General features: G+C 38.3%; 1 protein-coding gene across 6 annotated transcripts in view; it reads right to left on the bottom strand.

Moving 5' to 3' along the window:
• dgkza (diacylglycerol kinase, zeta a) overlaps positions 1-26,954 on the bottom strand; it is a 226,338-nt gene that overhangs the window by 48,348 nt on the left and 151,036 nt on the right. For all 6 annotated transcript variants that reach the window (XM_039754799.1, XM_039754753.1, XM_039754788.1 and 3 more), the window contains one exon: positions 25,969-26,080. In XM_039754799.1, the coding sequence (XP_039610733.1) occupies positions 25,969-26,080 (112 nt within the window). The remainder of the gene's footprint in view (positions 1-25,968; positions 26,081-26,954) is intronic.

Genomic DNA, 26,954 nt, shown 5'->3' with positions numbered 1-26,954 from the left:
ACCTCAGATTTTATTGGCCGGGAATTAACAAGGAGGTTCGCCGTTTTTTGTATTTCTTGTCCAGAATGTCAATTACGGCAAATTCCTAGGAGGGACCGGGCTCCTCTCGTTTCCCTTCCCTTAATTGATGTTCCCTTTGAACGAATTGGGGTCGGTATTGTAGGACCCTTAGAGCCCTCAACCCGAGGACATAAATATATATTAGTCCTCGTGGATTATGCGACCCGATATCCGGAAGCTGTTCCCTTGCGCTCAGCTACATCTAAAGCAATCGCACGGGAACTAGTGGGAGTATTTGCGCATGTCGGTATTCCTAAAGAAGTCCTAACAGACCAAGGAACACCTTTTACCTCAGAGACATTCAGGGAAATGGCCAAGTTACTGAAAATAAAGCACTTAAAGACCGCGGTGTATCATCGTCAAACCGACTGTCTAGTGGAGAGGTTTAATCAGACTCTCAAGCAGATGCTTTGCAAGGTGGTCAGCGGGGATGGGAGGAATTGGGATCAACTCCTCCCCCTCGTTCTCTTTGCCTGTCGGGAAGTCCCACAAGCCTCTACGGCAGCTGTGCGCAACCTGCAGCTGTGCGCAACCTGCGGCCGTACGGCCGCATGCGGCCGTGGGCAAGGACTTTGGCGGCCGTGGACGTGTATATAAAAGTGTACGTAATGGCGGCCGTGCAGGTGTAGGGTCTCTGGACTCCAGTGACGGCTCTGATTGACAGCAAAGAAGTAAAGCCTGACCAAATTCCTACCGTCCGTTTTTCGGGCACTTTAGACGGGCTGTTGCAGGAATTCGCTAACCGTTTTCAAGATTTCGAAAAGATTTCAGCAATAATAAGACTCGTTGCTTCTCCTCATCTGGTGGAGACAGTGAGTGCACCGTTACATCTACAAATGGAGCTAGTAGAGTTGAAGAACAATGAGCAGCTTGTGAAAAAGTTTACGGAAGAAAGCGACCTGCTGGATATGCGTGGAAATCAGCAGTAGAATACCCACAACTCACGAGAACTGGCCAGGAACATTCTCGTTCTTTTCGGAAGCACTTATTTGTGCGAAGCAGCGTTTTCCAGAATGAAATATCTGAAAAACAGGTACTGGTTTTTTGTCCTATATGACGTTTCGTAGACATTTTTTTACATATGTAGACCAGTAAATTGAATATTGTCAGATATATCATACTCTGTTTTAATGTGTAATCTGTAAATTTTTACATAAATCATAAAACATTATTAAGTTTACTTGGACTTACTGGCGCGTTATTAAAGTAAAAGTCTGTATGCGGCCGTTATTAAAGTAAAAAGTCTGTAGTGCGGCCGTCAATAGCGGAAAGGTTGCGCATGCCTGCTCTACGGGGTTGTCTCCTTTCGAATTGTTATACGGATGACAACCCCGGGGTATACTGGATATTCTGAAAGCAGGTTGGGAAGGAGAGGCTCTTCCCTCTACAAATATTTTGCAATATATCACACAGTTACGCGATAGATTTGGGAAAATTCAACCTATTTTAAAAAGTCATATGGAAGAGGCACAAGCAGCACGGCCCGTTATTATGACCGTGGCACGACACTCCGAGAATTCCGGAGGATCGTGTCATGGTATTAGTCTTCACCTCCCATTCTAAATTGCTTGTCCATTGGCAAGGCCCTTATGAAAAAAAGAGCGAAAAGTATTGGTCGACTATTTGGTGAAACAACCCAATCGTAGACCAAGTGAGCGGGTTTATCATTAGAATTTGCTGAAGCCGTGGAAAGAGAGGGAACCGGATCCCTCCTCCGCTCAGCCCTGCTCATTCTTTGCTCACATAGACACCCTTAATTTCGGCGAGGAATTAACTTATAAAGACGGGAGCTGAAATCAGCTATCCTGTCCGTCTTGGAGGTGGTGAGTGAAAAACCCAGAAGGACCTCTCTGATTGCGCACGACATAGTGACTGAACCAGGGGTTATAGTCCGGGAGCTCCCCTATAGACATCCTGAGGCAAAGAAAGCAAAAGTGGAGCTGGAAATCAGGCGGATGCTGGAACTAGGAGTGATTGAGGAAAGTTACAGTCCCTGGGTCCAGCCCAATTGTCTTGGTTAGTAAGCCTGATGGCAGTTGGAGGTTTTGCAATGACTTCCGTCGGCTTAACCAGGTCTCCCTGTTCGATGCTTATCCCATGCCTCACGTGGATGACCTCCTCGAGAGGCTTGGACAAGCTGAATTTTTGACAACGCTTGACATGACAAAGGGGTGCTGGCAGATTCCTTTAACGGACTCCGCGAAGGTCAAGACCGCGTTTAGCACTCCTAGTGGACACTGGCAGTATCGTGTTCTTCCATTCGGGTTACACGGGCCTCCTGCGACTTTCCAGCGTCTGGTGGATAAAGTGCTCCAACCCCATAATGCATATAGTGCTGCCTATCTGGATGACGTCGTCATCTATTCCAGCACATGGAAGGCACACGTACAGCAGGTCACTGCGGTATTGCGGACACAAGGAGAAGCCGGGCTTCGTATTAATCCCAAGAAATGTTTCTTTGGATTAAAAGAGGCTAAATATTTGGGCTATCTGGTGGGTTGGGGTACCGTGAAACCACAGTGTTCAAAAATAGATGCCATTGTAAAATGGGCTCGTCAGCGAACCAAGAGGCAAATCCAAGGCATTTTCGGGTTGGCCGGGTACTACCACCGGTTTGAACCTCGGTTTTCAGAGAGAGTGGCGCCCTTGACTGATCTTACAAAGAGGGCTCCTAATCATATGGTATGGAGTGACAAGGTGGACACTGCATTTAGTGACTTAAAACAGGCTCTTGCGTCAGCACCAATATTAAAAGCTCCTAATTTTTCTCTCCCTTTTATTCTCCAGACGGACGCTTCGGACACAGGCCTGGGTGCCGTGCTGAGCCAAAGCGTCGATGGTGTTGAACACCCCTTCATGTACCTAAGCCGGAAACTGTTGGATCGGGAGACCAGGTATGCAGCGGTGGAAAGGGAAGTCTTTGTGATCAAATGGGCGATTACGCAGTTGAGGTACTACCTTTTGGGCCGGGAGTTCACTCTGGTGACAGATCATGCACCCTTACAGTGGATGGTCCTTCACAAGGAGTTGAATCCACAGTTCACTAGGTGGTTTCTTGACCTTCAACCTTACAAGTTTTCGCTAATTCATCGTAAGGGTTCTCTCCATGCCAACGCTGATGCTCTCTCTCGTGCCCACGACCACTCGGTGCAGGACACCCAACCCGATGGGTCTGGGCTGAGGGGGGAGGCCTTGTCACACACGTGCGAGTAGGAGGCAGCTAAAGGGCCTGAGTAAGTGTAATGAAACATCTGACCAGGGGGTGGCGGAGTGCGCTGGACTGTCTTTCTCAGTTCCCTACAGACCTTTCCCGGGAAATCCTGCAAGGTTCCGGCGCCTCAGAAGACGTCACCTCCGAAGCCGGCCCCTTTGCTGACATCGCTTCCAAAGCCGGCCCCTTTGCTAACGTCACCTCCGAAGCCGGCCCCTTTGCTGACGTCACTTCCTGTTCTGGCCATTTTGATGACATCATTTCCTCTCCAGGCCTTTAAAGCCTCCATCTTGGGCTACTATAGCCAGTTCTAGTTTGGACTCTGTGAAATGCATTTGAGATTTATGATACAACAAACCCATTTGCAGCTGGGAAAAGCAATATATGGGTGGCTGCCCCAAACCTTTATGATGTCTTTGGCATATTATTACTACATACATATATATATATATATATATATATATATATATATATATATATATATATATATATATATATATATATATCACACACACATACATACATACAAAGATTACACAATCTTCACCATGCCAAATATCCTGTATCACATATCTATGAGCTGCTTCTTGCAACTGAGAGGACGTGGCTGACCAACCGTAAGTTTTGCTTCAGGTGCTGACATCTGGGAATGCAAAAATGAACACACCTGATGAGTCCCAATAAGGGTGAAACACATGTCGTGTACTCTTTGTATCATTTAGCAGATACTATATCACACGCACACACACATACAGTGGTACCTTAAGATACAAGTTTAATTTGTTCCGTGACCGAGCTCGTAAGTCAAAATGCTCGTATCTCAAATCCATTTTCCCAATTGAAATGAGATTAATTCGTGACAACCCCCAAACAACCACCCCAATTTATTGTTAAATGTTTTCAACATAAGAAAAACGTATTTATAATGTACAAATATTGTATACAAACAAAATAAAACATAATACATAAAAGAGAATCTAAAGAAATAAACAAATGTTGGCGGAGCCGATTAGCGTATTGTAATATATTTTTCTTTCATTTCACTTTTGCTTAATTTAATTTTCTTCTTCACTAGTTTTTTTTCTTTTTTGCCACGCTTCGTCACTTTCATTCTCAGGCTGTTTCAACAGAAACCTGTCCAAGGAGCTTTGTTTAGTCCTCCCCTTTAGAATGTTTCTGAATTGAGTTAGGCAAGTGTCATTAAATAGCACCACTGCACCATCAGTTGCAACTATTTCAAGGTTTCTTTTCAATAAAGTCAAGTGGTTAGGCTAGAGTCAATAAATAGTGCTGCTGCACGATCAGTTGCAACTTTTTCAGGGTTTCCTTTCAATAAAGTCAAGTGGTTAGGCAAGTGTCATTAAATAGTGCTGCTACATGACCAGTTGCAACTTTTTCAGGGTGTTTCTTTTCTTTAAAGTTCGAAACTTTTTCCTACATTGCAAACACTTCCTTTATCTCACTTGAACAGATAACCTCCTCCGCCTCTGGCTCCTCTGCGATACTGATGTCCTGCAGAACCTCCATATGTTGTTGCGTCTGTAGTTCCGTCAACTCCTTCATCGTCAGTTCCTCGAAATGTGTGGCAACATACTCTTTGATTGCTTGCAATTCGATTGGCTCGTAACTCAAGGCAAAAAATTGACCTAGTGACGGCTCATATCTTAAAAAACTTGTACGTTGGGGCACTCGTATCTTAAGGTACCACTATATATATATATATATATATATATATATATATATATATATATATATATATATATATATATATATATATATATATATATATATATATATATATACTAATAAAAAGGCAAAGCCCTCACTCACTCACTGACTCATCACTAATTCTCCAACTTCCCGTGTAGGTAGAAGGCTGAAATTTTGCAGGCTTATTCCTTACAGCTTACTTACAACAGTTGGGCAGGTTTCATTTCGAAATTCTACGCGTAAGGGTCATAACTGGAACCTATTTTTCTACATATAATGTAATGGAGTTGAGTTGGAGATGGCCGTGGGGGGCGGAGTTTCGTGTGACATCATCACGCCTCCTACGTAAGTACGTAGAACAAGGAAGAACTCCAAACAGCGATGAGCACAAAAGCGCCATTTCACAATTGAGAAGGCAGAAAAACATTATGAAGCAAATGATGCATACAAGCATATTCATAAGTACAGCTACTGCGGAAACAAAGCACGGCGTGAACCGTAAGTTTATATTAAATTAAGTTCATAGACAGGCTGCCACTAGCGTTTGTAATTTAGTGCCTGCCCATATAAGGCCGTCCATCAGCGGCAATCCAATACAAACACTGCCGGTAAATATTCAGGTGTGAAGGACTGTGCTTATGCAGAGGAAGATGAGATGGTCAGGGTGGTGTTTGGCACAAACTCAGCGAAACTGCGAGAGAAACTTTTAAGTGCCGGGTCTTAGCTGACATTACACGAGATGGCACCAGCACATCTGGGAACCTTTGATGCAAGAACACCAAGCGGCTCACGTGAACTGACGCAGTGCACAGACAAAAAGCAACAGTTCCAAAAGTGCTGAACAAAACCGAATTACACAATTGAGAAGGCAGCAAAAAATATGAAGCGTCTGATACATAGAATCATATTCATAAGTGCAGCTACTGCGGAAACAAAGCACACGGTGGAAAAAGTGAATGTCACGCTAAAGGAAGACAGTGTAAAAAAAAACCTGTGCATGCAGTGTGTCACATCTCAGATAAAGAGGAAGACGAGCTGTTTATTGATGCAGTAAGAAACTAATTGATGAATGAAACCTCTTATCTTTACGACGATTGACAAACGCGGAATGTAACTTGAACACAACACATCGTACAAATACGACCCTGATTGAAACAAATAATGATAATCAAATATGAAAAAATATTCGGTTAACGCAGAATCATGTTACGTTATTTTTAAAATGTTTCCCTTTATTAGCACAAGCACAGCTGAGAAGCTTCGATGCATGTACTCCATAACGCGTTAAAAAATAAGCATTTAATCACACTTTCAATTCCAAGCAAACGGGAACTTTTGTCAATGCATGATTTCCTGGTACATCCATTACACTACTGCACACATCACAGCTACAAAAATGTTAGAGTCGGAATAAAGCGCGTTCCTACGACTGATCATTTCGACTTCCGCCAACCTTGATAAAAGCATGGTTTTGTGCACACTGAAAAGCAAGCAAAATTAGATGCATTACAGAAAGCGGACTTTGTGGCTCTTACTGGGGATCACTGGACTTCCGTGACTGTTAGTAATTCTAATTACATCTAATTACAAAATGATCACACTGTTTTAGCCTAATGTACAAAATAATTTTGGCTAAGGTTACTCAGAGTTTAAAGATTAAGTTGGTCAAATTACCTTTTATGTTTCTGACTTATTTTTTTAAGAAGAAAAACTGCACTTTATGTTGAAATTTTGGTTATTATTATTTAAAGACAATACTATTCTGAAAATCTACTTAAAGCACTTAAACTACCACTTTATTTTTAAGTCTGCCCAATTTTAACCAGGGATGATATTTTTGTTTCTGTTTTGAATTCAAATGCAGTTTAAAGGCTTTTTTTTTCAGAAATTAAAACAGCTTCAGTTTACAATATTCATGTACATGTCTATTATTTGATTCTGTCGGCCACTAAAACACTTTTAAATTAAAAAAAAAACATTTATGCATTTGGGGCAAATTTACGTGAATGATTACATACGATTAATCAAGATTAATTCTTACACAGCCTCTAATTAATTGGATTAATTTTTTTAATCGAGTCCCACCCCTAATATATATATATGTGGATATATATATGTAGATTTGTATATATATGTGTATATACAGTATATATGTAGATATGTATATGTTGTATATACAGTATGTATATATATATGTATATATATATATATATATATATATATATATATATATATATATATATATATATATATATATATATATATATATACATATATATATATATATATATATATATATATATATATATATATATATATATATATATATATATATATATATATATATATATATATATATATGTATATATATATATATATATATATATATATATATATATATATATATATATATATATATATATATGATATATATATATATATATATATATATATATATATATAGATATATATATATATATATATATATATATATATATATATATATATATATATATATATATATATATATATATATATATATAGATAAATATATATATATATATATATATATATATATATATATATATATATATATATATATATATATATATATATATAGATATATATATATATATATATATATATATATAAATAGATATATATATATATATATATATATATATATATATATATATATATATATATATATATATATATATATATATATATATATACATATATATATATATATATATAAATAGATAGATATGACAACAACACTCATATCAATGACAAAACAATTACATTAACAATCATCTTACGTTATTTTTAAAATGTTTGCTTTTCTTTTTCATAACTTAACACACTACTTCTCCGCATAACTTAGTTAGGTATGTATATACTGTATATATATATATATATATATATATATATATATATATATATATATATATATATATATATATATACACACATACATACATATACACACACACTAACTTGTTATAACTTTTCCATTTCTAGGTTCAAAGAAACAATGTCTTCAAATGTCAGTGTCTCTTAACGTTTTAAAAATAACATGTTTTTCCACCCTCTCCACAGAAAATCTGCGGCACTATATGAAGAAATGAATTCACATAATTTTACTGAGTAGATCACAGGAGTGATTTCCGAGGGAACAATTAATGCACAGATAACTGCATCAATAAAAGAGACAAATTATTTAGCTCAAATCGTCTTTGAAAAACAAAATAAATGGCTATACTGGGGGGCTGACCAGTGAAATGAGATAATCAGAGGGCATGCAGCTAATAGAAATAATATTAAAACTGTGAAACAACAAACAGTCAAGATGACTCTTGATATAAATTTTAAGATGCATCGCTCTTTATAATAGAGAAACATTTCACATGGCCCACAACCAGGCTGCATTAAAGTTTTACATAAGCTACACTTGGACCCCACCTACTGGATTTTATTGATAACAGTTGATTTAAATTAGCTATATCTTGATACTCTGGTTCTTCTGTATTTTTTTTGGTCTCAGTAATAGTTAATAACAGGAAATACAGTCATTTGTATAGCGTCACTTTTGTTTTCAAATATTATGCCTCACATTTCACAGTTGGAGAGAGGCGTTAGTGACTGTTGCAATATATTAATATTAATAAAAATTATCAAAAATGAATTACAATAGACACTGTTAATGGTTATCAGCACCATGTTTATGGCAACCCACAGCAGTGCCCTGCTCAAAGGCTGAAAAACTAAAATCACATTCATTCTGCCACCTTATTTGAAAGTATTCTACTGCTTGTTGCTAAATAAGGAAAGTACAATATGTAACTTCTGTTCATTATGCACAAATTAATTATAAATCATCCTGTCATGATGCTCACTTAAAAAATGTAATACTGTAATATGCAAACATGTACAGTTTCAATCAAAGTAATCAAACCCCAAAGATCGTAGTGATTTACCAATTAAAGTTTTTCAAAGAGCTAGATTTTGCCTTGGACAACTTCTTTATCAGTTGAGTAACACATAAAATCAACAAAAAAAGTGTTATGTACTATTCCTGAGTAATAGGATATTTTGTTAATATAGCCATTTCACAATTACAGTGACATATTTTGCCATGATTCACCCCTCGCTCCACAGTTTAAAATTATAAATCAAAGAATTCAGATGAAATTAAAGTGCACAATTCAGACTTCAATTTAAGGGTATTTGCATACATTTCTGTCACACCATGTAGAAATGAAAACACTTTTCATATACAGTCCTTGCATTTTAGGGAGCCATAATTTTTGGGACAATTGGTGTGGAAGAATAATTTTTGGGTAACAGAGCATTCAACTTAAAGAAATAGCATAATGGGTGATAAATTTTGGAAATCAGATAAAGGTCAAGTGAACAACAAAATGTACTGAAAAATTACTAAGAAGTCAGCAGATGTCCAATAAATAACCAGAATGGACAGTTATTGCACAAAAATTTCAAGGGTGGTGGCTCAACTGAAAGGTATAAGAAGAACCAGAATACAATAGACTTTTATTTTATGTAAGTCACTTGGGTGTAAACCAATTAACAAACCATAGTAAAATGTATGCATTGATTGACACTATATATAAATTCAACAGTTTACAAAATTAACCTCTATTTGTTTCTCTGATCATTCTGACCATGCTGCAACAGACTGCTTTTGAAGAATGCTCCCTCCAAGGCAATTTACCAAGGAGTAATTAAAAGATACTATGAACAGTTTTTCTGCTGCTTGATAACTGATTTGTCTTGTTAGGGGATGTTTCTTTCTTTAATAAGATGTTAAATTTCTACCATCTTTTGGCGCCCAACGTTGAGGCTTTCCGTGCCCCATAGGGAACTCCCTGCACAATCTCAAAAGATGCAAAGCCAACGATGTGAAATTGGAACGGACTTGTTCCCATCTGCGTGGGATTCCCCTCTGAAGGACATGATCTTCACACTTGAAATGGTAGGCGAAGACATGTTCATTTATTCTTTTGGGGATATAACGCTGGGGTATATCCCAAGCCGTTAGAATGGCAGTGTTTTCTGTTTAGAGTCCACGCATATATACATAATGTCTTGAGACCAAAAAGGTCTTGTATCGAGTTATGGATATATGACAATATAACAGGGGTATAAGTGCAATTTGAGGTAAAGGAATAGGGTTAAAAGTAGAATTTGACAATTGTATAATAGAACCAGTAAGAAAAAGAATAGGGCTAAGACTAAAAGGTAAGATTTTATGTCATTGGTATGGGTTGTAAGGTTTATGTTTTCTGTGTAGTGATTGTGTGTTTTCTTTGTTGGTGAATAGACACTGCTACTTAGAACTTACAAGATTATGTCACCAAAGGCTGTCAGGTGTTTCATTGTTTATTCTAATCAGCCAAGTGAGTGAGACTGGAATGTAAAGGTTTTCTAACAGTTTACATAGATTGGAAAAATGAAAAGAAGTTTAATTGTAACAGCTCTTGCAAAATTGGTATATACATAAGTTGGTTGAAGCCAAAGGGGGATTGGTTAAAAATCAAAAACTTAGATCGTAATGCACGACGAAGTTGCACAAGTGACAAAAAAGTGCAGGAGAATGACTAAGAGTTCTCAATAAAAGAGATTGGAAGGATGTAAGAAAGGTGAAAACTGAAGCTTTAGTTATGATGTGTGAATGGGACTCCTTTGTCTGAAAATGTATTGGTATTATTTGTGCATACAAATTTTGAAAAAGAGAGAGAAAATTTCCAGAGCGCTGTAAATTTGGGTTAAAATGTGAGTTTTGAAAAAGTGTAATATTTGATAAAATGAAAACGTCTCCACTTTGCTTATAAAAATGTTTAGATGCATAAAACATCTTTCCTTCAGAACATGATCAAGTCTTAGGGGAAAATGTTCTTTGATAATTGTTAAATATGAAGGAGACAATTTCTTTCAAGGATAAAATGCTGCTGGTATGTGTGTGTGTGTGTGTGTCAGCTGACTTATTAAATAGGATCTAAATGTGAAGGTGCAAATTTGTTAAGGACATTGTTTTAAATGCTTTCCATGAGCTGTTAGGTGTTTGAAGTGGGAGTGATATAGTAGCGCAGTGGTTGGCACTGTTGCCAGCAACAGGAAATTAATGTTCAAACTTGCATATTCTCTGCATGGAGTAAAACAAATGTAAGGAAAAGTGTGTAAAAGCTTTAAATAGTAGATACTAAATATTAATAATAAAACTTGAGCAAATATAATGTGTATAAAGACAGTTTAAGTAAGTTTGAGTATGTTGTGAAATGTGCATTTGAAGGAATTTAAGTGACTTTGTCTTTAACCACACATATTGCCAATGTTTGAAAATACAGTGCATCCGGAAAGTATTCACAGCGCATCACTTTTTCACATTTTATTATGTTACAGCCTTATTCCAAAATGGATTAAATTCATTTTTTTCCTCAGAATTCTACATACAACACCCCATAATGACAACGTGAAAAACGTTTACATGAAATTTTTGCAAATTTATTAAAAACAAAAAAACTGAGAAATCAGATGTACATAAGTATTCACAGCCTTTACTCAATACTTTGTCGATGCATCTTTGGCAGCAATTACAGCTTTAAGTCTTTTTGAATATGATGTCACAAGCTTGGCACACCTATCTGTGGCCAGTTTCGCCCATTCCTCTTTGCAGCACCTCTCAAGCTCCATCAGGTTGGATGGGAAGCGTCAGTGCACAGCCATTTTAAGATCTCTCCAGAGATGTTCAATCAGATTCAAGTCTGGGCTCTGGCTGGGCCACTCAAGGACATTCACAGAGTTGTCCTGAAGCCACTCCTTTGATATCTTGACTGTGTGCTTAGGGTCGTTGTCCTACTGAAAGATGAACCGTCACCCCAGTCTGAGGTCAAGAGCGCTCTGGAGCAGGTTTTCATCCAGGATGTCTCTGTACATTGCTGCAGTCATCTTTCCCTTTATCCTGACTAGTCTCCCAGTTCCTGCCGCTGAAAACATCCCCACAGCATGATGCTGCCACCACCATGCTTCACTGTAGGGATGGTATTGGCCTGGTGATGAGCGGTGCCTGGTTTCCTCCAAACGTGACGCCTGGCATTCACACCAAAGAGTTCAATCAGACCAGAGAATTTTGTTTCTCATGGTCTGAGAGTCCTTCAGGTGCCTTTTGGCAAACTCCAAGCAGACTGCCATGTGTCTTTTACTAAGGAGTGGCTTTCATTTGGCCACTGTACCATGCAGGCCTGATTGGTGGATTGCTGCAGAGATGGTTGTCCTTCTGGAAGGTTCTCCTCTCTCCACAGAGGACCTCTGGAGCTCTGACAGAGTGACCATTGGGTTCTTGGTCACCTCCCTGACTAAGGCCCTTCTCCTCTGATCGCTCAGTTTAGATGGCCGGCCAGCTCTAGGAAGAGTCCTGGTGGTTTCGAACTTCTTCCACTTACAGATGATGAAGGCCACTGTGCTCATTGGGACCTTCAAAGCAGCAGAAATGTTTCTGTAACCTTCCCCAGTTTTTTGCCTCAAGACAATCCTGTCTCAGAGGTCTACAGACAATTCCTTTGACTTCATGCTTGGTTTGTGCTCTGACATGAACTGTCAACTGTGGGACCTTATATAGACAGGTGTGTGCCTTTCCAAATCATGTCCAATCAATTGAATTTACCACAGGTGGACTCCAATTAGGCTGCAGAAACATCTCAAGGATCATCAGGGGAAACAGGATGCACCTGAGCTCAATTCTGAGCTTCATGGCAAAGGTTGTGAATACTTATGTACATGTGCTTTCTCAATTTTTTTATTTTTAATAAATTTGCAAAAACCTCAAGTAAACTTTTTTCACGTTGTTATTATGGGGTGTTGGATTAAACTCATTTTTTTCCTCAGAATTCTATACACATTTTGGAATAAGGCTGTAACATAATAAAATGTCAAGCAAGTGATGCGCTGTGAATACTTTCTGGATGCACTGTACATATCAAAATATTTTCTTTAAAGCACTGTATACAATGGTGTGATGCACTAACTACCATGAGAGCATTTTTAAATAAAAATTTATTTTAAATTACAAAGCATTTGATACAGTGTGAGATGTTGATTTCTTTTCCCATCACTCCTTGTTCACAAGTAATTTGAATATCTTAAGTCTGAAGTAGAATGTTAATATTTGAATGACTACATACAGTAGCTGATAATAGGGTTTAGCTTTATTTTCTATGATTTGATGGTCTAATTAAACATTCTGTCACTTTTTAAACTCTGAAGCCATAGGTAGAAATGTATTTGTCAATTTAATTATTAAAATATTAGCTTAAAGAAAAATAGCTGGGAATATAGAAACTGTTTAGCTTTTAAGATTAAACTTTGAGAAGTAATAATAGATGTATTTTAAGATAGTTGTAACTTTTGAAAATAACTTGTTAGCCTTGGATGAAGTGAAATATGAATTTCTTTTCTAAATAATGTAAATCCCAAGACTGCACATAATTGAACACTATTCTGTAATTAGAGCAATTGGGAAAGGGAATGTGGAGCTTAACTCTTTAGTTTATTTTGATCTCATTTCTAATGATAGTTAGGAATTTACTAGTCCAGACTGTGGATTTTGTCTTTGACTTTTGCTTGCTATGCTGGCTGAGAGATGTTCTCTGGAGGACACTGGTATTATATTACGTTCATTATGAAAAGGGGATCTAGAATGCCTGTCTAGGCTCCAGATTAAGACTGGAATAAGAAAGGAAAGTAAATACTAATTTTCCTCAGGAACCTCCACACCACTCTACTTTCTATTTTCTTTTGTTTTGGTTTGCCACTCATGGACATATAGGAGAACTATAACATTCTGCTCTTGCAATATTTAACTCTCACTCCATATTCCCTCTAAGGGGGTAAAGGCTGATATATTTAGTTTGCAGCATTATTTTCATAACAGCAAAGGTTATGTGCTAATAGAATAATAGAATATTTTGAGATACTTGAATGCTTTTCATTTTGTATGTATATATTAAGACTGACTTTATTTTATATTGTGGTGATTTACTTTTTATGATGAAAATACGTTTAATTAAGTGGAGTCCACAACAATGGCCAAACTAGATGCAACTATGTAGAATTTCTTTTTTTATTGAGGTATCTATTTTTGAACATAATGGATACACTGAATGAAAACTTGTGCATTGCACTTGCCTCCTGCAGAATTTATGTTTGGCCATTAAATCAATCTGACCAAGAGACAAGCAAAGACTAGATAAAATGATCATCTGTTTTACCGTTGGCATTATTTTTGATAAGAGTTACCCCCAAGAAAACAGGCCAAACACCTCATGAGACACTATTTTTGGGATCCATAAGTAACTCTTAGAATTACAGATGAACTATTGCAATACTGACTAATATGGAACAAAACTTTTAAGTCTTTGCAGCTGCAGGTAGAAGCATTTTTTCCTATCATGTTGTTAATGACAGCACTTGAATTTGAACCAGGAGACTGAGCTGTGCCAAAGGTCAGCAGACAAACAAGTCAAAACCCCAAGGGGAAATAAGCCATACCAGAGAGGGAATCATGCCAAGGACCAGGCCATCGACGCATTGACTACTGGACCACATACTCATAAATTCCTGTCCAAGGGATCACGGGTTCCTGCTGCTAACTACTCAACTGTGTAGGTGACCATTGATGCTGAACAATCATTGTGGGGAGGGAATAATTGAGGGCAGTCTGCATGATATCCAGACCAGAGCCTCATTCATTAGACCAAGAACTACATATATTGATATCCTTTGCTTTGGGGTATTGGACCCTAAGATCTGATTCACACTTTGACTGTGCAGGGTTCTATGTTCTCTGCCAGAGCCAACTTTAACTCTTCTTGACTTGCCTTACAATTCGTCCACATGTTTGCAATTTTATGACAGTTGTTGACCAAGTACAATACTTGAATTCTTTTTACCCTAGGAGTCGGAACCACAACCTAATCTATTTTTCTGCAGCAACATCTTTAAGGAAAGATTTAAACCATGGAGTTATATATGGATAATTATCTGCAAGCACAGCAAGGCAAACAAATTCCTTTTCATAAGCAATATGTATTTATTGAATATTTGTAACTATTTTATTAATCGAAATACTGGACAATTATTTTAACCAGTATATCAATTGGGATAATATAATTGAACAAGTTTAGAAAATATGATTAGCATAACGGTCAGAACTTAGAGTAAAGGCAATTTGTAAGAGTAAATATTTTTGGGTAGTTTTTAACAAGACTATTGATATTTGCTGGAAAAAAATACTTTTAATGTATGTATGTAATTTGGGCTGTTAATCAGGATTTAATACATGTTTATTAGCACTTGCAGCATTACCAGTAAATTCAGTCCAATACTAAGCTTTCTTGGTTATTGATTTTAATAACAGAATGGAAAATACAGAGTTAACATAAAGGGACAGGTAAAGATATAGTTTAAACTAGAAGACTTGAACAAGCAAAATGCACAATTTGTTTGATAACTATTGTTTTTCATGAAGAATGCGAATTTTATTGTGTAATAGTTATTGATACAGAAAGATGGAACAAATGTAAATATTAATGTATTAGGAACTTTGCATTAGGATTAGATACAACATTAGGACACAAATTGTGTGATAATGGGTTTTAAGGTTTAAACATGCTAAATTAGACAAAGGGCATAGTACATACCTCTAAAGTTTGTAGAAAATGGTATCAGGGAAATGACGTTTTTGGGATAGTGCTAATAGTGTTTTTAGGAACCGGGGTAATTTAGGGCCATGTAGATGGAAATAGTTGGAGGCAATACAGGACAAATAATATATTATGGTGTCTTGGGCCTAGGTAATATAGAAGATAACAAAACAAAGTAATAATTTGGCATAACAGAGATGGATTGTCTTATGCATGTAGTGGTGAGTGTGCAGTTTGTGAAATTGTAAAGCCCAGCAGGTGGCAGAAGGCTTCAACACCAAGAAGCAGCTTTGTAATTTTTGACATGAGCCAGTGGCTTGCATTATTAAAGTAGTGCTGACATCTTCTGAAAGTTGGACTGACACCTACCTTCAGCAAGATACCTGTTTTTATGTAGCAAAGGTGATAATCTAATTTAAGACCACAACAGGATGTAAATTGGGGAAACTTTGTGGATGACAGCACAAGGATGTCAGCATGGTTGTTTGTATGAGGACTCTATCTCTGGTTATTGTTATATGCATCGTTGGCAACATAAACTAGACACATTTTAAATTTTTCAGGTAGATACTTGTGCTGTCTGTGTCACCACCAACGATAATAAATGATCTGACCATTGATAGAAAATATAGGACTAGGTACACTTCTGTGAACTAAGATAGTTTGTGTTTGTTGGATAAGAAGGAAATCAAATAGTTGTTGACAATGTTTAATCATAGTACTTCGATGTTATGGGGTTATGCAACATAAATCTGATATTTAAAGGGGAAAGCATGTAATGCCAGTATACTCTGAATAAACAGGATTTTGCTACTGTATATGTTATTGTTTGACTTGTTTCTATGTTCACTGTTATTTATTATTATTAGTTATTATAGATTTATTATTAGCTATTATTTATTTTTGTGATTTACTGTATCTTATGTATTAATGATTTGCACTGATTTCTGTTATTTCCCAAATTCAGCTAGCCGGGAATCTTTTCTTTTTAGCTTCTAAGGGGGGACATATTTAGTATAAACACATATATTAAACAGATTAAGAATAGAATTACAGTAGGAAACTTGTCCTTACAATTTAGTGGGACTTTAAGAAGTCCAAAAGGGGGGAGTGTGGAAGTATAATTTTAGGGTAACAGAGCATTCACCTTAAAGAAATAGCATAAAGGATTAATTCCTTTTGGAAATCAGATAAAGGTCAAGTGAACAACAAAATGTACTGAAATATGACTAACAGATGAGTAGCTGCTCAACTGAAAGGTACAGTATAAGAACAACCAGAATATAATATAATAGACTTTTGCCGAGGAGAAATTAAAAGATACAATGAACAGCTTTTCTGCTGCCCGATAACTAATTTGTCCTGTTAGGGGATGTTTCTTTCCTTAATAAGATGTTAAATTTCTACCACAATGGTGTTACAGGTGTTTATGATGATTCAGATGTGTTCCATTCGTTCATTACTGCAGCCGTAAGATATCTGGGCTTGGTTCTACTTACAGACTACTTCTGGAGTCTGTAGATGCCACTGTTCAACATGAAGATAACAACTGTGCCACTGAAAAATTAAAGAAGCCATTATGAGGCTGAAAAACAAGGACATAAATATCGGACACATCAGTAAAATCTTAGAATTACCTAAATCAACTGTCTGGAGTATCATTAGGAAGAATAAATGCACTGGTGAGCTCAGTAATCACAAAGGGACTGATAGGCCAAACAAGTCCTTTGAGACTTTTTCATAGTGAGGATTTTTCTGTCATCAGCAGCAAACACTTGTCCGACAGATCAAAAATAGTCTTCAGGAGACAGATGTGTATTTTTCAAAGACTATTATCCACAGAAAACTTCTGAAGCAGAAATACAAATTCCACACTACAAGATGCAAACCTCTACTTCGCCACAAAAACAGGATGGCCAGATTACAGTTTGCCAAAAAGTATTTAAAAAGAGCCTGCATAATTCTGGAAAAAGGTCTTGTGAAAGGTTAACCTGTATCAGAATGAAGGCCAAGAGCAAAGTGTAAAGTTAAAAAGGAATTGCTCAAGATCCAAAACATACCACCTCATCTGTTAAACGTAGTGGGGGTATTACGGTTGGGGCATGCATGGCTGCCACAGGTACTGGCACAATTATCTTCATTAATGATGTAACTGCTGATGGCATTTGCTTATTGAATTCTGAGGTGTACAGAAACATCTTATCTGCTCAGGTTCCAGTAAATGTCTCTAAACCCATTGGATGGAGCTTGAACCTACAACAAGATAATCAAGCCAAACATACTGCTAAGGCAACACATGTGTTTTTCAAAGCTAGAAAAAAATGGCCAGTCTCCCAATTTAAATCCAACTAAGCATGCCTTCTGTTTGCAGTTGTGAAAAATTAAGGGGACAAGTACAGAATCAAGCGGGAGCTGAAGATGGCTGCATTAAAGGTTTGGCAGATCATCACCAGAAAAGATACTAAGCACCCAGTGATGTCTATGAATCACAGACTTCAAGCAGTCACTGCATGCAAGAAATATGCAACAAAGTTCTAAATATAACTGTTTTAATGTACTTATCACTGTTGTGTCCCAAACAGTATGGTGCCCTAAAATAGGGAGACCATGTATAAAAAGTGCTGTCATTTCTACATCATGTGACCAAAATATATGCAAATACTGTACCTTTAAATTAAAGTCTGCAATGTGCACTTTAATCATGTCTGAATTGCTTGATTTGTAATTAAAAACTGCTGAAACTAATAATTTGATAAAATAATTTTGTCCTCTAGACCTTTGATAAAAATAGCTTCTTTTTTAATTTTCTAAGTTTAGTTTTACTTTTAATGTTGCTCAGTGTTTGTGAACCACAACTGCATCACTACAACCTTAAAAATGAAGTTTAAAAGGTTACAGTGTTATAAAGTAGCCTGACGATTCACACTGGCAGTGATGAAATGTCTTTTATCTTGTATGTTGTGTGATTTCAAACAACATAGTAAGTACAGTATATTAGTCTAATTACAAATAGAAGAGTCAGAACTTGTGGTACCATAAATTGAGGAGTTAGGGGTTTTGTGTACCAACTCCTCAGATCTGGTCAGAATAAACTCTTAAAATAAGTTATAAAGCAGGGGTGGGCAAAGTCAGTCCTAGAGGGCCACAGTGGCTGCAGGTTTTTGTTCCAACCCAGTTGCCTAAATAGAAAACAATCCTTGCCAATAATTTAATTTCATGGCGTGTTAGTGCTTTAAATCTGCCATGTCAGGTCATTCTCATATCCTAGACTTTTTTTCCTCTATAAGGATATTACTCAAATGATTTGAAGTCTAAAACAAATGACTAATTCTCAGTTCTTCACTTTTTTCTCTTCACTTTCCTACCAAGTATTTAATTAAACCAAACAGTGCATGAGAAATACACACTGGTGTAAATGGAAACAAACTAAATGGGGAAAATGCTGGTTTATTTTATTTGTATCTTATTAATAATAAGGAGCAATTAAAAACCAAAATACAGCTGTTTAAGACTAAAATAAGCAATAAGGGTTCAAAATCTTAGCAATCGAGACAATTAAAATGAAGCAGAAGTGTTACTTGAGCAATAAGTGCTTCTTATTAAGCAATTAGGTTGGAACAGAAACCTGCAGCCACCGTGGCCCTCCAGGAATGACTTTGCCCACCCCTGAAGGCTAAATGATACTTCACGAAATACTGAAGTTGAAGGTTGAGTAATAGTTTAGATGAATATTTGTGTAAAGAACTGTAATTTTCACTTGAATTCAGAGTCAAGTTAATTTATGTTCTCAAAATAACTCAAAATATTTTTTGTTGTATATTTTACTTTAACCTTGATTCACATTACTTTAATGTCTGTTGAGGGGGGTTGAACATTTCCGTGAATGTGAATGCATCATAATTTTGCATCAGAACTCATTGTTCAGTACTTTTAAATAAAAGACAAAAGATATGGTTCTAGGAGGATTTAATAATTATTCATAAATAAGTAAATACTCAATATTCATTCAAACCAAAGTATTGTTGCTATAACAACAAAATCCAATACCAGTACAGTGCAAAATGACACAGGAAGAAAAATTATTAAAGAACACAATTACAATAATCAATATGAATATCAATAAATAAACAACAGCATCAATTTATAAATAAATACTGAATACAAAAATACATGTACAAGGAAGAACACAGAACAGGTTACAATCAAACAATACAAGTTATAGTTCTACAGAATGGTCAGTAATATGGGATTAGTAGTGCAAAGTTATTGATGATGTACTTCATTGTTAAAACTGTGCCATTTTTGGTCAGACCTTCTTGTAATATACAGTAGTGTGCAAAAGCAATAAAGTTTGAATGTTTTTGTTTTAAAAATAATGCCATGAATAGCTATGAATAACTGACCAACTTTTTAGAAAGTGCAGTTAACAGGAAAAAAATACAAACAAAATCAATATTTGGTGTAAAGCAAGTCTCTTAGGTAAACTTGCAAGAAGTTTGTGAAGGCACTTGTAAAGTATGGTATTCCAAACCTCTTGGAGAACTTTATTTTACTGCAGACTTTGGCTATCTTAAGTTCCTGTCACACTTCACTATTTTTCCAGCAATTTTAAATCACCAGGCAGCCACAATGTACTCCCATGACCATTAATCATGTAATCTGACATCCCCCTGAGACTTTGTTCAACCAGTTAACGACTCACCTCGAAAAAAATCAACAAGTTTGATTTTGTCTTAAGTCGTAGTGGCAGACTCTGTGTTGTCAAGTTTTGACAACCACTGAGAATTTACTCAGAAGTATAAAGCATGCAATGAAGTGACAAGGAAAGGGGCTTTGGGGGATTATTGGTTATGGACCTCAAACACAGAAAATGTGTGCTCTCTCAGAAGTCTTGTATTTTATCTACCACTAGCAGGAGTAACCAGCGTTGCTCGGGAATTTATAACCAGTGAATTCCCCAAATGAAAGAAACAGAACATAGAAATAGAACAAACAGTTTTCTGATTCACATTTTATTATAAGTTCCTTCACTCTGGATTCTGTCTGCTGTGGCATTTCAGTCGCTCTTAAAATTGACTTTTTTCTGGCATCTGAAGTGGACCTTCCAATTCTATGTGTTTTTTTCGGTGGCATGGGTATATTAGCGAAAAGCAGGACAATTATAATGTGTTACATGGTATTACGAACAGAAAAAGCACCACAGTGAGATGAATCTACCTTATTTACAATACGTCGGAAAGAGAACAGATAGATAGATAGCATCCAGAAAGTATTCACAGCGCATCACTTTTTCCACATTTTGTTATGTTACAGCCTTATTCCAAAATAGATTAAATTAATTTTTTCCTAAGAATTTTACACACAACACCCCATTAATGAGAACGTAAAAAAAGTTTACTTGAGATTTTTGCAAATTTATTAAAAACTAAAAAAAAATTGAGAAAGCACATGTACATAAGTATTCACAGCCTTTGCCATGATGCTCAAAATTGAGCTCAGGTGCATCCTGTTTCCCCTGATGATCCTTGAGATGTTTCTGCAGCTTAATTGGAGTCCACCTGTGGTAAATTCTGTTGATTGGACATGATTTGGAAAGGCACACACCTGTCTATATAAGGTCTCACAGTTGACAGTTCATGTCAGAGCACAAACCAAGCATGAAGTCAAAGGAATTGTCTGTAGACCTCCGAGACAGGATTGTCTCGAGGCACAAATCTGGGGAAGGTTACAGAAACATTTCTGCTGCTTTGAAGGTCCCAATGAGCACAGTGGCCTCCATCATCCATAAATGGTAGAAGTTCGAAACCGCCAGGACTCTTCCTAGAGCTGGCAGGCCATCTAAATTGAGCGATCGGGGGAGAAGGGCCTTAGTCAGGGAGGTGACCAAGAACCTGATGGTCACTCTGTCAGAGCTCCAGAGGTCCTCTGTGGAGAGAGGAGAACCTTCCAGAAGGACAACCATCTCTGCAGCAATCCACCAATCAGGCCTGTATGGTACAGTGGCCAAATGAAAGCCACTCCTTAGTAAAAGACACATGGCAGTCTGCCTGGAGTTTGCCAAAAGGCACCTGAAGGACTCTCGGACCATGAGAAACAAAATTCTCTGGTCTGATTGAACTCTTTGGTGTGAATGCCAGGCGTCATGTTGGGAGGAAACCAGGCACCGCTCATCACCAGGCCAATACCATCCCTACAGTGAAGCATGGTGGTGGCAGCATCATGCTGTGGGGATGTTTTTCAGTGGCAGGAACTGGGAGACTAGTCAGGATAAAGGGAAAGATGACTGCAGCAATGTACAGAGACATCCTGGATGAAAACCTGCTCCAGAGCTCTTGACCTCAGACTGGGGTGACGGTTCATCTTTCAGTAGGACAACGACCCTAAGCACACAGCCAAGATATCAAAGGAGTGGCATCAGGACAACTCTGTGAATGTCCTTGAGTGGCCCAGCCAGAGCCCAGACTTGAATCCGATTGAACATCTCTGGAGAGATCTTAAAATGGCTGTGCACAGACACTTCCCATCCAACCTGATGGAGCTTGAGAGGTTCTGCAAAGAGGAATGGGCGAAACTAGCCAAGCATAGGTGTGCCAAGGTTGTGGCATCATATTCTCAAGAGCCCCGAACAGAGCTTCCATTAACTCAGCAAAGATCAGAGCATCATTAGAAAAGTCGAGATCAATGAATCTTCACCAACTGATGCCCCAGAGCTGCTGGACACCACGATCCTACCCAATATCCAGTTCGTGTAAGCAATGAACAGAGTAGGAGCAAGAACACACTCCTGATGAACCCCAGTATCTACTGGGAAAAATACAGAGGTTTTGGCTCCACCCTGCACAGCACTCACAGTACCAGTATACAGGCTGGACAAGATATCTAGCAACTTTGGGGAGACACTGCATAGTCTCAGGATGTCCCACAGGGCAGCTTCATCAACTGAGTTGAATGCCTTACGAAAATCAACACAGGCTACAAAGAAACTCTGCTGATAAATGCGTTTGCACTCCATGAGAACCCTCAGTGCCAGGATGTGGTCGATGGTAGACTTCTTAGGTGTAAAACTAGAATGCTCCAGTCACTGGTAGGTGATGAACAAATGATCACAGATCCTACTGAGGATGAACCTAGCAAGAACCTTACCTGGCACCGACAGCAGTGTGATCCCCTTATATTTGCCACAATCCAGGCAATCACCCTTCCCTTTCCATACAGGGATGACAAGCCCCATTTTCCAGTCAGCTGGCATAATGTCAGTCTCCCAAATAAAAACAAAGATTGCTTGCAACACAAGAAGGACAGCTTTACCACCAGCCTGGAGAACTTCACCCTGGATACCACAGGTCCCTGAGGCCTATCCTACCCTCAAGCTGGTTCGCAACCTGTGCATTCTCAGTGAGACTGGGACTTTTAACAGCTAATTCGAGGATCAGCCTCAAGAACTCAGGACCCAGAGATGTCAGAACATCCTAACCAGAGGATCAGCTTTAAATGGATGCTCAAAGTAGCCAGCCCAGTGGGTCATAATTGCAGTGTCATCCATAACGACCTTTCTGTCACCCATCCTGACTGCAACTCAGATGTGCTTCGATTCCTCTGTAAGCAGGATGTGGGTCACTAGACCATAGATGGTGTGACACCTGCTCACAGATTCCTTTAACAAGCACTTCCTTATCTGCTCTCAGAGCGCTCACATCTGTTCTTCTCAGTTCCCAGTATAGACCAGAGTTGCCATCAGGTTATATGCTGCGACTCCTCTACATGATATCCAGGGTGCCCTGTGAGATGAAACACCTCCTTCTGGGAACAGTAGTAAAACAACTCTCAGCAACCTTCAGGGTCTTGTCACAGAGGCTCTCCTAGATCACTTTAGGATCAGCAGTTGCAACCTAGTTTGCAAGTTCCTCACACAAACTGTGTGCAAACTCATTAGAAAGAGCCTGATCTTGGAGTCTGGCCAGGTCCAGCCTGTTCCCCTAGTAGGTGGAAGCCTACTGGACCTAAGCTGGATCTTCAGAGTAGCAACAACAAATCTGTGGTCAGAATTCATGAACTGGGCACTTCTGTAGACCCTGTACTTTATATCATATAAACCCACTTAAAAACTGCTGATACAATGACATTTTTAATATAATTAGGTCTCCACTAATTTCCTTACTGCATATTTGAAATAAGCAATCCAAAGACAGTTTAAGGACAATGCAACCCAAAATCAGTTAAAATAACCTAAAAAATAGTATCTTACTCATGAATGGCTAAAATAAATTTAGTTGTGAATAATATTCAATTATATCGAACCTCGAATTCAAGAGGAACAGTGTGGTTTTCGTCCTGGTCGCGGAACAGTGGACCAGCTCTACACCCTTAGCAGAATCCTGGAGGGTGCATGGGAGTTTGCCCAACCAGTCTACATGTGCTTTGTGAACTTGGAAAAGGCGTTCAACCGTGTCCCACGGGGAATCCTGTGGGAGTATGGGGTACCGGACCCCCTGATAAGGGCTGTTCGGTCCCTGTACAACCGGTGTCAGAGCTTGGTCCGCATTGCCGGCAGTAAGTCGGACCCGTTTCCAGTAGAAGTTGGACTCCGCCAGGGCTGCCCTTTGTCACCGATTCTGTTCATAACTTTTATGGACAGAATTTCTAGGCGCAGCCAGGGTGTTGAAGGGGTCCGGTTTGGTGGACTCAGGATTGGGTCACTGCTTTTGCAGATGATGTTGTCCTGTTTGCTTCATCAGGCCGTGATCTTCAGCTCTCTCTGGAGCGGTTTGCAGCAGAGTGTGAAGCGGCTGGGATGAGAATCAGCACCTCCAAATCCGAGACCCTGGTCCTCAGCCGGAAAAGGGTGGAGTGCCCTCTCAGGGTTGGGGGTGAGATCCTGCCCCAAGTGGAAAGGGTTTAAGTATCTCGGGGTCTTGTTCACAAGTGAGGGAAGAATAGATCGTGAGATTGACAGGCGGATTGGTGCGGCATCCACAGTGATGCGGGCTCTGCATCAGTCTGTCGTGGTGAAAAAAGAGCTGAGCCGTAAGGCAAAGCTCTCAATTTACCAGTCGATCTACGTTCCTACCCTCACCTATGGTCATGAGCTATGGGTAGTGACCGAAAGAACGAGATCGCGAATACAAGCAGCTGAAATGAGTTTCCTCCGCAAGGTGTCTGGGCTTTCCCTTAAAGATAGGGTGAGGAGCTCAGTCATCCGGGAGGGGCTCAGATTAGAGCCGCTGCTCCTCCGCATCGAGAGGAGTCAGATGAGGTGGCTCTGGCATCTGATCAGGATGCCTCCTGGACGCCTCCCTGGTGAGGTGTTCCAGGCACATCCAACCAGGAGGAGGCCCCGGGAAGACCCAGGACACGCTGGAGGGACTATGTCTCCCGGCTGGCCTGGGAAGCTTGGGATTCTCCCGGAAGAGCTGGAAGAAGTGGCCAGGGAGAGGGAAGTCTGGGCTTCTCTGCTTAAGCTGCTACCCCCGCGACCCGACCTCGGATAAGCGGAAGAGGATGAATGGATGGATGATATTCAATTAACCTTTAATTCATTTCCATTTAATATAAGGATATAATATTTTTTCTCATGTGTAATGTACAATACAATACGATACAATTTATTTTTGTATAGCCCAAAATCACACAAGTAGTGCCGCAATGGGCTTTAACAGGCCCTGCCTCTTGACAGCCTTGACTCTCTAAGAAGATGAGGAAAAACTCCCAAAAAACCCTTGTAGGGAAAAAATGGAAGAAACCTTGGGAAAGGCAGTTCAAAGAGAGACCCCTTTCCGGGTAGGTTGGGCATGCATTGGGTCTCAAAAAGAAGGGGGTCAATACAATACAATACACAGAAGAGAAGAAATTCTCAATACAGAATATATTACATAAAGATTGCTAAGTGTTATCTTGGATGGTATAATAGGTTTAATAATCAGATGTCTTCCCTAATGAAAACTCAAACCATTGGTTTGTGCTTTTATTTTTCCACATTAGCTTAATTTTTACTTAGGGTTCAGTTTTACAAACAAATGCACGCTGATGCAATCTTGATTAAACTCTACTAGAAACAGATGGGAATAGAAAAGTGACAAAAACAACCCAAAAAAACAAACTATGGGTACCAACATTAACTACATCATTTTATCAAAGTACTGTATGGACAAAAATAATCAGCCTATGTCCAGCCAGAATCTTTCTAAATAGTACTAAGAATGAAGGTGAATAGTATTAAGAATGTAGGCAGAGTGACTGAACAGGACAGGAATGTGAAAAATAACTCACCAGAGATGTCTTGGTGAAACCTATCACTTCAATGCATCCATCATCATGACGCTGTGGCTCAAAGTCATGGTGTTCACTTGGGTTTCCCCAAGGCATCGTGCCAGCACAATACCTATACAGGGAAACACATTTCATGTAGATAGATGCATTTCAATTAACCAAATAACCATTAGGATTCAAAAGGAAAGTGACATTTTAACATGCTTGTTCCTCTCATCAAATACTTGTTCAAGTCACTATCCATTTGCATGTTACCAGTATAATATTGTGATATTTACAAAAGCAGTGGAATAAACAGCCTCATTCTAACACCACTGTCCATCACCTGTTGTGAGCAGCAAGTATGAGCAATAGTTTAAATATGACTGGCATTAGAGATTAAAATGGCAGTGCAGGAATATATATTCTTTACTATATTTACACAGAGATTTACCTTGTATTTATAAACATATATTAACTATTTATCTTATGCAATGAAAATGAACTAGCTATATGAAAATAAATTTTGGCTATAGGAGCTGGCCCTTTCAAGTTAAAAAAAAAAAAACTTGCAGAATTCTTTAGCTATTTTAACTAAATTAATGTACACGAGTAACTGTATTGTTCATTGGTATAGTGTTAAACAATACTAAAAGAAGATGATAAAAAAATCATATTCATCAACTGCGAGTTTGAAGTATAGAAAAGGCCAGGAGTTGCATTGTGTCTTTGTGGACCTGGAGAAAGTATATAACAGGGAGCTTCGAGAGGTGTTGTGGTATTGTATGAGGAAGTTGGGAGTGGCAGAGAAGTATGTATGAGTTGTACAGAAGCGTGACAGTGGTTAGGTCTGTGGTAGGAGTGATGGATCCATTCAACGTGGTGGTAGGATTATAACAGGGATCAGCTCTGAGACCTTTCTTATTTGCAATGGTGATGGACAGGTTGACAGATGAGAATAGACAGGAGTCTCCTTGGACTATGATTTTTGCTGATGACAGTGAGAT

The sequence above is a fragment of the Polypterus senegalus genome, chromosome 1, assembly GCF_016835505.1.
Source record: "Polypterus senegalus isolate Bchr_013 chromosome 1, ASM1683550v1, whole genome shotgun sequence".
NCBI lineage: Eukaryota > Metazoa > Chordata > Cladistia > Polypteriformes > Polypteridae > Polypterus > Polypterus senegalus.
Note: the sequence above shows the minus strand (reverse complement) of the source record. Positions and strands in the feature narration are given on the sequence as shown.